Source organism: Monopterus albus, unplaced genomic scaffold, assembly GCF_001952655.1.
Source record: "Monopterus albus unplaced genomic scaffold, M_albus_1.0 scaffold38.1, whole genome shotgun sequence".
NCBI classification, from domain to species: Eukaryota; Metazoa; Chordata; class Actinopteri; order Synbranchiformes; family Synbranchidae; genus Monopterus; species Monopterus albus.
The window spans coordinates 4,776,259-4,789,710 of NW_018127918.1; the positions used below are offsets into that span (position 1 = coordinate 4,776,259).

The window sequence follows — 13,452 nt, forward strand, 5'->3', positions numbered from 1 at the left end:
GTAATAAATCAGATTGCCACTAAAATTTTGAAAAACTCAATATACAAACATACCAATTTGAGGACCTCCTGATCCTCATTTTCCAAACATATCTTCCTTTATCTGGATGTCCTCCAGGTGAAGTCTTTGTGGAGAGCTCCAAGGGACTGGACTTTGAAGACACCCCCAGACTCCGTCTAGTTGTGAAGGCTGAAACTGTGTCCTCCACATCTTTCATGGCTATTAACTTGATCCTGCAGGATGTCAATGACAATCTTCCACGCTTCCAACTGCAAAATTATGTAGCCTACATGAGAGAAGCACAGGGATATGAAATGCCAATTATACAGGTGCTCCCCAAACTGCACAATCAATAAGTGCCATATGGGTGTTTGTTTTACTGGTATTTCACTAAGGGTTAAAAAAAATTCTCATTTTTATATCCCTCTCCTACACCTTCTCCCAGGTGATGGCTGAGGATGTGGACCAGGGCCAGAATGGTCAGGTGACCTACTCCATCCAGTCATCAGGCATGAGCGGCCTGTTCAAGATTGACCCGATGACAGGAAGCATCACCACAGCAGCCATCATGGACCGTGAGATCTTTACCCAGACCAAGTGAGAACAGATCTGTCTATGCAAATCGATATCTGCATGCCAGATGCAAAACAACTCTTCAACGACTGTAAAATTTTATAATTTGTGTGTGTTTTATGTGAAATCAATTTATATTCTCTGTCATCACCGACAATATAAATATACTTTTGAAATTGCAAATGTCGTAAGGGACAAAACAAGACTTTTTGGAAAACCTCTTTTTTTTCACCCACCCACAGGCTTGTAGTTACAGCAACTGATAGGGGAAGTCCACGACTGGCTGGTTCAGCAACACTGACAGTGATCATTATTGACCAAAATGACAACAGTCCCACTATTCCTTTGCCCCAAGAACTCCGCATCCCAGAGAGTAAGTATTTTACTTTTGCTGGATTTTTGTACTTTCCAGTTCTGTATATATCGGTTTAAGCAAATACATTCAATTTAAGAAACAAACTCTGCCACCAGGCAAACCTTATTCAGGTCTAAGGATGTGTAGTTATTGATTATTGTTATGCATACAGTACAGTAATTGTTGAAAGTTGAATGCAGCTAACAGATTTTTATGCATTTTTTGTCTCTATCAGACACATTGATTGGCACAGAAATCACTCTTGTGACGGGTAATGATGTCGACTCCAGTCCTGCCCTCTCCTACTCCTTGCATCTAGACCCAACAGCCTTAGGCAAGTTTGGAATTCACCGCTACAATGGAGGTGTGTCGCTCACTGCCCCCCTGGACTTTGAGGAGAAGACGTGGTACACCCTTACTGTCAGAGCCACAGACAGTCAGCATCAAACTGAGGCTAACATTACAATATTGGTGGAGGACATTAATGACAATGCACCTGCATTCACCCATGATCTTTACCAGGTAGGATGGCTTTGAAATCAAGCTAATGTTTTTTATGCAGGTACTTTTGGTTCCATTCAGGGTGTGTATTGTGCAAATCTGTTTCTCACAAAATCATAAATGCACTTTAAAAGACAGATGCTTGACATCAGTTCCTCTTCATTCTTTGTATGTTGTTTTTTATGTATAACATAAAGTGTAAAAAGTAATCTGATGTATACACCGCATACTACTTGGCACCAAATTCAAATAATATGTGTTTAAATTTCTGATGTCTTGACACCTCCTCAACATTATCACAAGTTCAGGGAAAACAGGAACTGCAATATAAAATGGAATCCTCCCCTTTTTGAAAAAGATGTTTTAGTGCTTTTATCAACATTTTCGTACCATAGGTAACTCTCCCAGAGCACACGCCACCTGGAAGTGCTGTTGTTACATTAACAGCAACAGATAGGGACTCTGGTGAGAATGGAAGGATCACCTACAGAGTGGTGTCATCAACTGAGGAGGGTTTTTACATTGACCCCAACAATGGTAGACAACCTTGGCTTCATTCCTGATATATTATAGCTCGCTATAGTTTTGACTGAAAGTAATATGTAATTCATTACATTGTGAAAGTAACTTTTCCAGCACAGTGTGTGACTCCCTCTCATTTCCTTCAATATCCAGGAACCTTGTTCATCAATCACAGAGCTGAATTCGACCCAAGGCGTCCATCAGTCAATATTGTCATTGAAGCTCGTGATGGAGGTTCACCTTCGCTCTCCTCTCTTGCTACAGTCCAGATTCAAATTTCTGACATCAATGACAACGCTCCTGTGTTCCATCAATCTGAGTACAGGTCAGTCAACAATGATTACATGCTGGATGTTTTATGGTGTACCCTCATCATCAGTCCTTACATATAACAATCTTCTGTCTGCAGGGCTACAGTTTCTGAGGACAGCATACCAGGGTCAACAGTTTTGACTTTTGAGGCCTTTGACAGTGACCTCTCTCGAGAAAACTGTGGCTTTGACTTTGCTATCGCCAGCGGGAATGACGGAAATGTGTTCCAGATCGAAAGCAGTGTGCGCTTCCTGGAGGGGCGGGGCTTTCAAACTGTTGGGACTCTGCTGTTGGCTGAGGGACTTGACTTTGAAAGCAAGCCACTTTACACCCTTACTGTGGTGGTGTCAGACCGCGGTGTGCCCCAGAGGAGCTCTAGTGTTGCTGCTGTGATAACCATTGGTGATGTGAATGATAACCCTCCGGTGTTCAGCAGAGCAGAATACACAGTGTCACTGAGTGAGGGAGCTGCTGCTGGGACTGAGATCATACGTCTGACTGCTACAGGTGGGTTGCAGTCTTTTTTTTTTTTTGTCTTGTTATCTCCCATTTTCTCTCCCTTTCTCACAGTTTTGTTTTCATGTTATCTCTCAGTTAATTCATTGCACTCTATTTTTGTCTGTTTGCCAGATCCAGACTCAACTGCCAATGCTGAGGTTCAGTATACTATCAGCTCTGGTGATGAGGTGAACTTATTTACCATGGATCAGTGGACTGGAGCCTTGCGGCTTCAGCAAGCACTTGACCGTGAGCACCAGTCCACACATATTGTCATCATCCAGGCCACAGATGGACAGGGACACTTTGCTCTAGCCCCAGTCATTGTTGAGGTCAAAGATGTAAATGACAATCATCCATTCTTCCCCATTGAAGTTCTGACAGCTAGTATCAGAGAAAACCAACCTGTAAACTCAGCTGTGACTGTTCTCCATGCCATAGACCATGACACAGGGGTTTTTGGCCAGCTAAAATACTACATGGTGGAGCGGTCTGGGGTTGGAAGAGACAGCTTTACTGTGGATCATAACTCTGGAGAAATCAGAAGTAAAATTCCCTTTGACTATGAAAAAGTCAACTCCTTTAACTTTGTGGCTTTGGCAGTAGATTCAGGAAACCACTCAGCCACTGTGACTGTACAGGTGTTTGTCACGGGTGAGGATGAGTATGACCCGCTCTTCACATCCTCTGATTTCTCTTTTGAAGTCCCAGAGGGAGCCAAGAAAGGCCAGAGCATCGGCCAGGTCCAAGCAAATGATGAGGATGGAGGGGTTGATGGTATTGTTCTCTATTCTCTTCCCACCAGCTCTCCGTACTTTGAGGTAAACAAAACCACTGGGGTGATTTTCCTCAAGTTGGACAATTCAGGAAGCAGTAGTAACAGTGCTTCAGGCCGAGCCAAGAGGGAAACCAGGCTCATGACTCTTGATGTTAAAGCTCACAGTCCTCTGGATACATCTCGCTTCTCTACAGCCCGTGTCTCCATCGATGTCACAAACACCAACTTTGGCCTGGCTCCTGATGTCAACATCCTGCTGATTAGTATCATTGCTGTGTCTCTTGGTTTTATCATATTGCTTGTGGTCATGGCTGTGGTGGTGTTCCTGGTCAAATCACGCAGGAGAAAGAAAGGGCAGGATGCAGGAACTGTCGCTTCAGGAACTGCTCTGCAGAAACTGGATGACTGCAACTCAGGATCAGGAGGAGAGAGGCTCTACCACCAGGCTTTACCAGGATATGCTGGAGATCAGGGTGGAGCCGGTGGTGGTCCCTACACTAGAGGAGGCTCCCTGGATCCTTCTCACTCCAGTGGAAGAGGATCAGCTGAGGCAGCGGAGGATGATGAAATCAGGATGATAAACGAGTACCCTCGTGTCGCCTCCATCACCTCATCCATGCAGGAGCACATCTCAGCCAGAGGGCCAGACTCGGGAATTCAGCAAGATGCTGACCAGCTCTCTGATATCTCCTGTGAGCCTGCAGCTTTGGAGGGCAGTTCTTGGTTCAAAGGAAAGAAACTGGGAGGCAGTCTCAGTGGGACCTTGCTCTCTGGTCAGCTCCCTGTCTATAGGGATGAAGGAGGTGGGTACCTGGGAGTAGGCCGTGGCCTTAACATTTCTCTCCCCAAGGATTATGCCTTCCCTGAAGATGGTAAACCTTCAGTGGATGGTTCCCTCACAGCTATTGTCGCCAGTGATGAGGAGCTGCGTGGAAGTTATAACTGGGATTATCTCCTTAACTGGTGCCCACAGTTCCAGCCTCTGGCTAATGTCTTCACAGAGATCGCCAGGCTGAAAGATGAAACTGCCCAGCAGAGCCAGAACCCTCGCCAACCCTTCCAGCCTAAGCCCAAAATGGATCCTAAACCTAGAATTGACCCTCCACCACTCATCACATCAGTAGCCCATCCAGGGGCCATGTCAGTTCCTCCAAAGGTCCCTGTGATTGGACGGACATTCCCTCATTTGGCCTCACTTCGCAGGTCCCCTATCAGTCATGAAGGATCCATTTCATCAGCAGCAATGTCCCCCAGTTTCTCCCCTTCTCTGTCCCCACTGGCAGCTCGGTCTCCAGCTGTCTCTCCCTTTGGAGTCAATCAAGGTCCCTCAGCATCCATGATCAGCACCAGGGAACCCTCACTGGACCAGAGTCCTGATCACGAGATGAGAATATGATGGAAAACCTAGAAAACTATTTAAGGAAGAACTTTAAGGCTGACAACCCGAACAAAGCATGATGAAGCATGCTTCTGGCTGCTCTTAAGAAGGCCAGTGAGGTGTTAGTTGTACAGTTATTTTCAGAAAACATTGCTTCACAAATGTCCAAATAGGGTTCAAGCATCCTATCATATGACTTACGGACAGTAAACAAACCCACAACAATATGCTCAACTTCTGGTAGAAATTTTGAATTCTTTGAAGTACTTCCATGAGTGTTATGGGAACACACAAAGTGGAACATGTGCCTAGGTTGATAGGACCAGCCCACCCTTCCACAGTGACGCAGGTCTCCATGAACTGATCAGGGTTAAGAGATAAACTGACCTCTTCACAGGAATGTGCACTTACCATGCCCTGCAGTCTGAGATCTCTTAGTGTGTAGATAGATCAGTGTGTATATTTCATGTTTCCTCACTGGCTGGCCAGAGAGCTAAGGACCTTGTTCCTCTCTTGGTAATTGTGGACATTTTTCTACTTCAGTATTAAACTCATCTAGTGGCTGCTTTTTGAATGGCCTCTGGATATAAGTGTGAATCGCATGAACAGACAAACGGTGTGGTTGCAAAGACACAGATTCATTGAATTTCCACACGATGGAAAGCAATGAGGACTATTGTTTTTCTCACTAATTCAAATGACACTTTTTTAATTTTACTTTTATTTTATAGATTTTTATATGAAATTAGATCCAGAAATATCATTATTCCACATGATTTTTTTGTGTATTTGCATATATGTATATTTGTATGTAAGCAGGCTATGCTATGTATTGTATGAGTGTCCTAGGTTTTAGAGACTTGTGACTGTTCCGATATGAGTGAAAGGAATACTTTTGTGTTTTCAGCATTATTTATATAAAAAGAAGACTTGCTGCAACATTTCTACAGTAGGAAACTGGGCAAAGCAGACAATATGTTGTTCTGTTACCTTCACAGTTACTTTTTTGTCAAATTGTAGATCCTCCCAAATCCAAAACAACAACTGGATGGAAACCTGTGGTCAATCTGAATGCCTGATTCTTCAACAGTCCAATAGCATTTTGTGCCCAGCAGCACATTCCCTTTGTTTTTCAGGGACAGTGCTGTTTGCTGATCACCTCTGTGTCTTTCAAAGAAAGTGCTTCCTAATGTCAATTACACCAGTCACTAACTTAAATGCATTATACTGTGAAGTTGTTCATCTCAGCACAACAGAAATAATGTTCATTGAACAGGCTGGGATTCTCATAAACAAGTGGAGAATAACTTGGACAAATGTAGCACATGAGCCAAGACAGGTGGGAAGCAGAAGCCTGACTGCATGAGCCCTGATGAATGTACTAAGATTTAGCAACCAGTGCAGCATTTATGTTCCATGTCAGCTCTCTGTTCTGTGCATTTTATTTTTGTGATTCACACATCAAGCTTGTCAATGACATGATGAAGTGTTTTCAGGTTCCATGTGTTTAACTCATCATCTGCACCTTCTCTTTTTACTTTCATCATTCCCATCCACTTTTAGTCATTTTATAGTGTAGCATGAGGCAAAAAGCTCAGTTTTTTTTTCTTCCATGTGTATTTATCCATCCAGGCCTGTTTTGAATAATTTGGGGTAATTTCAGATTGGATGTCCTCTTGTTTTCAAGAGATGGCCTCTACCTCTGTTCTTTGTTCAGCATAACCCTACAAATCACTTCATGCAATGCATGAAGTTGAGCTAAAAGCTACACGTGCCATGAGCCTAAATCCAGCACAATACAACTCTTAATCACGCTGTCTCGGAAACATTTCTGTATTGGAGGAGCTCCATTTGGAGTTCTGTTGGAGATGACTGCCAGGGACTGATGAGTGGCGCAATGGCAGACAAAAAGAGTTGTACATGTATTTAAAGCAAATAATAAATTCCTACTGATCTTTTTTGACAGACTGGAGTCAGATTTAATCTTTTTTTTTTTTTCAGAGTTCAAACCAAGAAATAATTAAAGTTTGACAGTGTTCCAGATATCTGTGCAGTGAATGGTAACTTTGAAGAGCTGGAGTTAAATCCTGTCATTTGGGATGGGCAGAATCACAGCTGGTCATATGAGGACAGTAAGCCAGGAGACGGAGCCAAATGTTTAGCACAGTTACCACATGGCTTTTAAGAACAGCAATCAATCACCTGAAGGTATAAGTGAACAGGCTGCAAGATGTTAAAGCCAAGATTAAATTTAAAGGATAAAACTGAAAAGAAAATTTTAAGAAGACACATTAAAAGATTATCTGAGATTATCTGTCCACTAACCACTGCCAAAATATGTATAGCTTGGTATCACAGTTATAGTAATAGACTGATTTACAACACATGCTATGACATTTGACTTTACTTTTATATACTGTAAATTGTTACAATGAATTTTGATTTTCCATCCTGAAATGCCCACCCCCCAGCACCCTCTTACATTTGCTCCTAGGTAAAGCTTCTATTACAAGATACAGTAAAAGTTAGTGTTATGAGGGAACCCTGAGATCTAGCCAAGATCCAGTCAGGCACTGGATTCACTTCTTCCAGCTCAAATAAACACAATTAATTGCAGTAATAACAAAATGTTTATTTCATATGGAGCACAGGCCTGTTTACATAGCTGCATTGGATTTCTGCCTCATTTGGTCATCACACACAGCCGTGCAGTGTTTCTCTGTTGTCATGTACAGAAGCAACTGAACATGGCTTATAACAAGCTGTAAGAGAAAGAAGACAGAAGCTCCTGTGGCACAAGGGATACATTTCTGTTGAAATGAGAGGTGATGATAAATCTCACATTTGAAATAGAAACCATATTTGAACGCTGACATATTTATATAGAAATGTTCTTACATTTCTGGTCAGTGGCAGTATAATGGTACAATTCACAGGCTGATTAGACATGCATATTTAATCATTCTGCATTATACAATTATAACTTATCTGGCTAATTTAAAAACACAGTAACTAAACTATATTTGAAAAAAAAAGGCTTGTGGCTTTCACTTAAATGCTCACCTCAACACAGCTGTGTTTCCAGCCATGCTGTCCAAAGACTTTTGCAGCCTACTCCTTCACTAACTTCACACAACTCAAAATAATGTGCACACCCATACTTAGAGAGTACTACAGGGTGACACACACGACCCACAACAGTCTCCCTAGCGGATCCTGGCCACGATCCAGCTCCTGCAGGCGGATACTTGGCAGGTTTTGTAGTTGCAAAATCTGGGAGAAATCTGTCTGAAGCAGAAGTCTAGCCACTGGGGATGATAATAAGTCACAAATTTAATCCTTGCTGTAGTACGATATTGGTGTTTGTGTGTATGTGTTTTGTTAGGACATTTAATATAATGTAATGGTAGTCCCTGACTGTTGTGGTAAACTGCAAAGTCCCAATTCTGTGCTATGCATATATAAGATAACGTATACCCCATAACATATATCAGGTATTCAAGTAATAATCGCCATGGTATTGAAAACCTCTTGAACTCCTGAAATACAGTAAATGTGTTATCAGTGGAAAGAGTCATTTGTCAGGACAAGATGGGCCCAATACTCACTTCAACATCACATTTCAATTTTACCTATACTCAAGTTTGTTTCCTCTTCAAATCCTTTAAAGGCCCCAAAAACCTTTTAAATAAATGTATTACTCTTCAAACTTAAACTTTGATAGTCACTTTAGTCATGAATATATAATATTTATGATTTGAAACACACATTTTCTTTCTGTTTAGACCAGTGTAAAATATGAAATTTGGTAGAAGTCTAGAGTCAGAGCAGATCAGAGATAGACATACAGTACAGGAGTGTAACAGAACTGTTACATTTAAATGGTTTAGAAAGACAGTTTTCAACTTCAGGACATAAAAAGGATTCACACGAATGAATGAAAGAAAATAAAGACAAGTAAATAGATATGTAAAACATTCCTAAATATGAGTTTAATGCACAACCAAATGATGCCACTCTTACAGCAGCATATGAGTTCTGACTTTCAGTGGACTACAAATGCAGATTTTCAATTCAACTTTAAATTGTTAACAAGGCATCACTTCTACTGACAGCCCTAGAATTTATTTAATTGAAAAGAGAGACATACTGATATAGTTTGATAAATCCTATCCTCCACAAATGTCAACACACTGTTAAAGACCATGCCTTCTTTCCATTTGGTCTTCGTAATCTGACATCCTAATAGACTTAGCCCATGATGTAATTAGTATCCAGGAGTTCTTTCATTTTGACTTTAATCGGTTCAGCTACGATGAATCAGTAAATGCGCATACACATACACTACTACTGCTACAGAGCAAAATATGCCCGTAGCTGTATAGTGTGAAGAATTGTGCACAAGAATTTATACCTGAGAAAAATATGAATGAGCCGCATCAGTTGCTGAACTAGTCGTGAATGTAGGTCAGAGTACACGTACACTGTAGCGAAAAGAAAAAACAAGAACACAAGTAGGAGCAGCTCTGGAAGTAACTTTTAACTGAGGTTTAGGTTCTGCAGGGGTTTCTTGAATTGTTATTTGTCAGAGTATGTGTAAATTATTCCTCATATCAGTGACACGCTGCTGTTAATATTAGACCCAATTGGGGCATCTGTTGCGTAAGTGAAACAATATTGTGTTTTACAAATGTTCTGCAAACATCTGAAAGATATGAATATTTTTGCCTAGAGGATCCTCATCTTAATGCTTAAATTTGTTTCATTCTGATGAAACACCAGTGAAACTTTAAAATAAAACTACAGTCTGTTTTCATTTTAAGTCTAGAACTGCACTTGGATGGCTGGTCAGTTTTGTATTGTAACTTGACACTAACAAATTTCTATGTTCTGAAAAGGATAACTGACAGACATTAATTAAGCTTCATTTTCATATGTGTTTTCACTGCTTTCTCTTATTATTCACGTGCTTGAAGATATATCTGCCACAAACACCTATTTTGTAATTTGCCCGTGACAGTGTTCATCATTTAGCATTTTGTTTTATTTGAGTCAACAGTGTCATACTCTTGTTTATGGTCAGTTGAGAATGTTTTAGTTCAAAAGTCTGTTGTTCGATTTACCCAGAAATCTCTTTGAACAGATTTCCAGAACTACAAACAAGACCTGGAAGTTAGCTAAAGCCACTTCTGCTCCGAGGTCAGGCGGGCCCCAGTGAAACTGTTCACCCTCTCTGCTAACTGTAGAAATGACCATGAGCATGTAGAGAAATACCCTTGATTTATGATTGATCACCATGATCCATCTGGTTTTTAAGGAGTTTCTTTGTTGGCCTGCAGAATGCTCCTCTCAACTCCCACTGCAAACTGTAAATTTATCAAAATTAAAGCAACTCAAACTAATATGGAGTAAATTTCTGCTTCCTTTTTGTGCTGTGCCACTTGCGTGACTAGCAGGATTCATGGAGGAAAAACAGTCACCGCGACTGTTCGACTCATGGCCTATGAATTGCTATTTTTGGTGAGTTTCACATTTTTCTTTGGTGTCAAGCAGAAAAAAACTGAAAGGAGAAATGAGCCAGCTGAGTCAGTTTGAGCCTGGTTCTCATTTCTGCTGACCTTGTGTTACAGGACTCCCTCACTAGTCTAACTCTTACTTCACACTACAGGGAAGAGGAGAGGGGAATGTGAGATGGAGGGGAGTATGGTAGAGATGGCAAAGGAGACTGTGAAAGAAAAACAAAAGTGTAGTTTATCACTACACTTGTGTGGACGTTAAAATAAAAACAAATTTTGAGTTTTAAAGCCAAATAGCAGGCTGTTGTTTGAACTATGTTGTTATTCAGTGCCCGTGACCCGATTTGGGACTAAGCGGTATAGAAAATGGATGGATGAATGTTAGTCAGTGAGCAATTCTAAGAAGTGAAGTGAACAATTCCACTGAGAGTTTAGTACCGTTTTAGCCTTTGTAATTGCCACTTTGACAGTGTTTAATGGACATTGTTAATTGTTTAGAAATAGCACCATTCATCAAGTTTGTAACTGCCACAACAATAATTTGTTCTCTGGATTGCAGTGCAGAGCAATGAGTCAATAAACCAAAGAATGAATGTATAGTATGAAAAATACAATGACTTTCCCCACAGCTCCTGAATGCTTTTGTGTGGGAGTGTGCAGGGACAAACACTGTGGCGAGAGCCCAGACATCTAAGATTATGATCAGTCAATCAATAGGTGGCTATTAGAAGGCTGAAAGTACTTTAGGCTAGATATGAAATATGAACAATGCCAAATTGTTCCATGTCTTTTTAGAAATGTACAAATGTTACAGCAATGTTGTGACTCTGTAGCATTTACTCTATTCTTTAACTAAAATTGGACAGGTTTTATCAGGGTGGATAAAGCTATACAACCAAGCCAATGTATTCTAAGGTTGTTGACAGACATTCAGAAAATCATTTCACTATCAAAGACCTGCCCTCACTAAGTACGAATAGAAGTATAATGATGAATGAATAAGGATATGCTCCCAAGCCTAAGATAATTATATTATTTCCATTTATATTTTCATTGGGTTGGGGGGGAAAAATAAATGGTTATTTTAAGGCAAGACAATGTAACTCTGGCTCAACAGTGGCCACTGTGGCCAAACATGACCATTACAGGATAATGGCACAGTCCATTTCCTGTAATTTCCCAAGAGCCTCATCAGTCACTTTAAAGACACCAATTATCATGAAGTTATCTGAATGGAATGACAGCATGAAAACAATAAATATGCTACCAGGTGCAATATGATACATATATCGCTGATTTTTTTTTCCCTGTGATATATTAGACATCCTTAGCAGAAGAGTCATAAAACTAGAGGACTCACTCAGTACTGTCAATTACACAGCAATATCCGTCTAAAGCTTCTTAACATTACACACCAGAAAATATCTGGATAAAGATAAGCACTGTAGTGGGGAAGGTAATTGGAGGATTACCACTGGAGCCAGACAAGGGGCGGAGTTTTTAAAAAGGGACCTGGAAGTTCACTTGGGCACCTCTTCCTGGATCAGAGCATACCTGAGAGGCAGCAGCAAAGTCTGGCCTTTGATTGATCTGGTAGGCCAGTTTTAAATTGGACTGTGTATTAAGTTGCCTGGAGAGTGGGTGACATTTGCATAGTTTAAGCATATTGATGCACTAGCCTGCCTCATTGTCCAGACTAGTCACATATGATTTTTGGATGTTTGATTGTTGGTCGTCCCTTTGTGTTTTGGGTTGCATTCACCTTGTTTTTATGCAGTCAGGTGGAAAAGCTTTTCACCTTATTGCTTTGTAAATAAATTGCTTCTTCTTGGTATAGCAGCCTTTGATACCAGTTTATTCTGGTTCTTGCATAGCTGAGTATTTCCATAGTATGATTTTGTGATGCATTGATACGGTTTTTCAAACTGTTGTGGGGTAAAACAACATTTTGTATCTTTAGACAAGATATGATGAACAAAAACCTGGTGCATCACCAGACAGCAGAACTCCAGTTCATAAATCTGCATGGTACCATCCACTGCTAGTGAAGAATGAAGAGCTGTAACCCATTTATTCAAGCTCTCATGCGCTGAGCCTGAATGGGCAAGTCAACCCTACACAGAATGTGGTGTTGCCTGCCAACACATTATAGGGTGGGGTGCCTTTCTAGCTAGTAATTCCTTATTTGCATTAATTATAGGTCATGGTTACTAGGATGGAGGTTCAAAAGTCCTTTGGGTGGCACCCTGTTGGAAAGTACAGAGGAAAAGGGAGGAAGGTGAGTGAGCATTTGCCAGGATTATTCATTCTTCCCTGCTACTGTATGTAGGAATCCTAATGGACTCCATGCCTCTCTCGCCCTCATCTCTTCACTCTATTCATTATTTTTAGTTTCTAACTCTCTCACTGTGCATTTCTGCACTAGGAGTCTGCTCAGGAAAGTCAGTCCTGGTCAGACCCCTTGTCAGCCTCTTAGTCAGTGAGGATTGTCAGGATGTCAGCAGCTGCTTGGTGAGGGTTCACAGTAAGGTTCAGAGTCCTGACTTACCTTTTTTCTTCATGTGATGTATGGTTTTGTCTTGTGTTCCTCCTGTGTCCATGTGTCGGCTATAAAACCTCACCATTTCTCCGTCTACTTTTCCACTATCCATCACCCTGTCACAATATCCATCTCCTTGTTTTTCTCCCAGCCTCAGTTCTTCTCTGCCCTCTTTATTTGTGTCTGACAGAGATACCAAACTTAAGAAAACACTCTTGACCCTCAATTGGGAAGGTTAAACCAACACCGCAGGCAATGGGGGAAAGCAGCAGGACAACAAAAGCATTTCTTTTCAGTACTACAAACAAAAAAGGGCCACAGCAAACCTTTAAAAGGGAAAGTTGTGACTGTGGTGGAAGCAAAATATGTTTCACTTTTTAAGCCATTATGCTGATTTATGATTGATTGATTGACTGATAGACTGTGAGTCAAGCTTTTTCTTGGATGATTAAAAATTCAGTCTGTAATGCTACATGGAGC

At 41.0% G+C, this 13,452-nt stretch overlaps 1 protein-coding gene and 1 long non-coding RNA gene across 2 annotated transcripts in view; both read left to right on the forward strand.

Annotated features, from left to right (window-relative positions):
• Window positions 1–10,252, forward strand: part of dchs1b (dachsous cadherin-related 1b) — a 79,895-nt gene extending 69,643 nt beyond the window's left edge. The window contains exons 22-29 of the mRNA XM_020598420.1: window positions 118–329; window positions 446–597; window positions 816–946; window positions 1,164–1,450; window positions 1,825–1,966; window positions 2,105–2,276; window positions 2,361–2,770; window positions 2,894–10,252. Of these exons, the coding sequence (XP_020454076.1) occupies window positions 118–329; window positions 446–597; window positions 816–946; window positions 1,164–1,450; window positions 1,825–1,966; window positions 2,105–2,276; window positions 2,361–2,770; window positions 2,894–4,935 (3,548 nt within the window). The 3' untranslated portion in view covers window positions 4,936–10,252. The remainder of the gene's footprint in view (window positions 1–117; window positions 330–445; window positions 598–815; window positions 947–1,163; window positions 1,451–1,824; window positions 1,967–2,104; window positions 2,277–2,360; window positions 2,771–2,893) is intronic.
• Window positions 10,253–11,976: 1,724 nt separating this feature from the next.
• LOC109959214 (uncharacterized) lies at window positions 11,977–13,241 on the forward strand. Its single transcript, XR_002274803.1, has 3 exons — window positions 11,977–12,026; window positions 12,634–12,711; window positions 13,163–13,241. It is a non-coding gene; the product is annotated as an uncharacterized LOC109959214 (long non-coding RNA).
• Window positions 13,242–13,452: the final 211 nt, after the last annotated feature.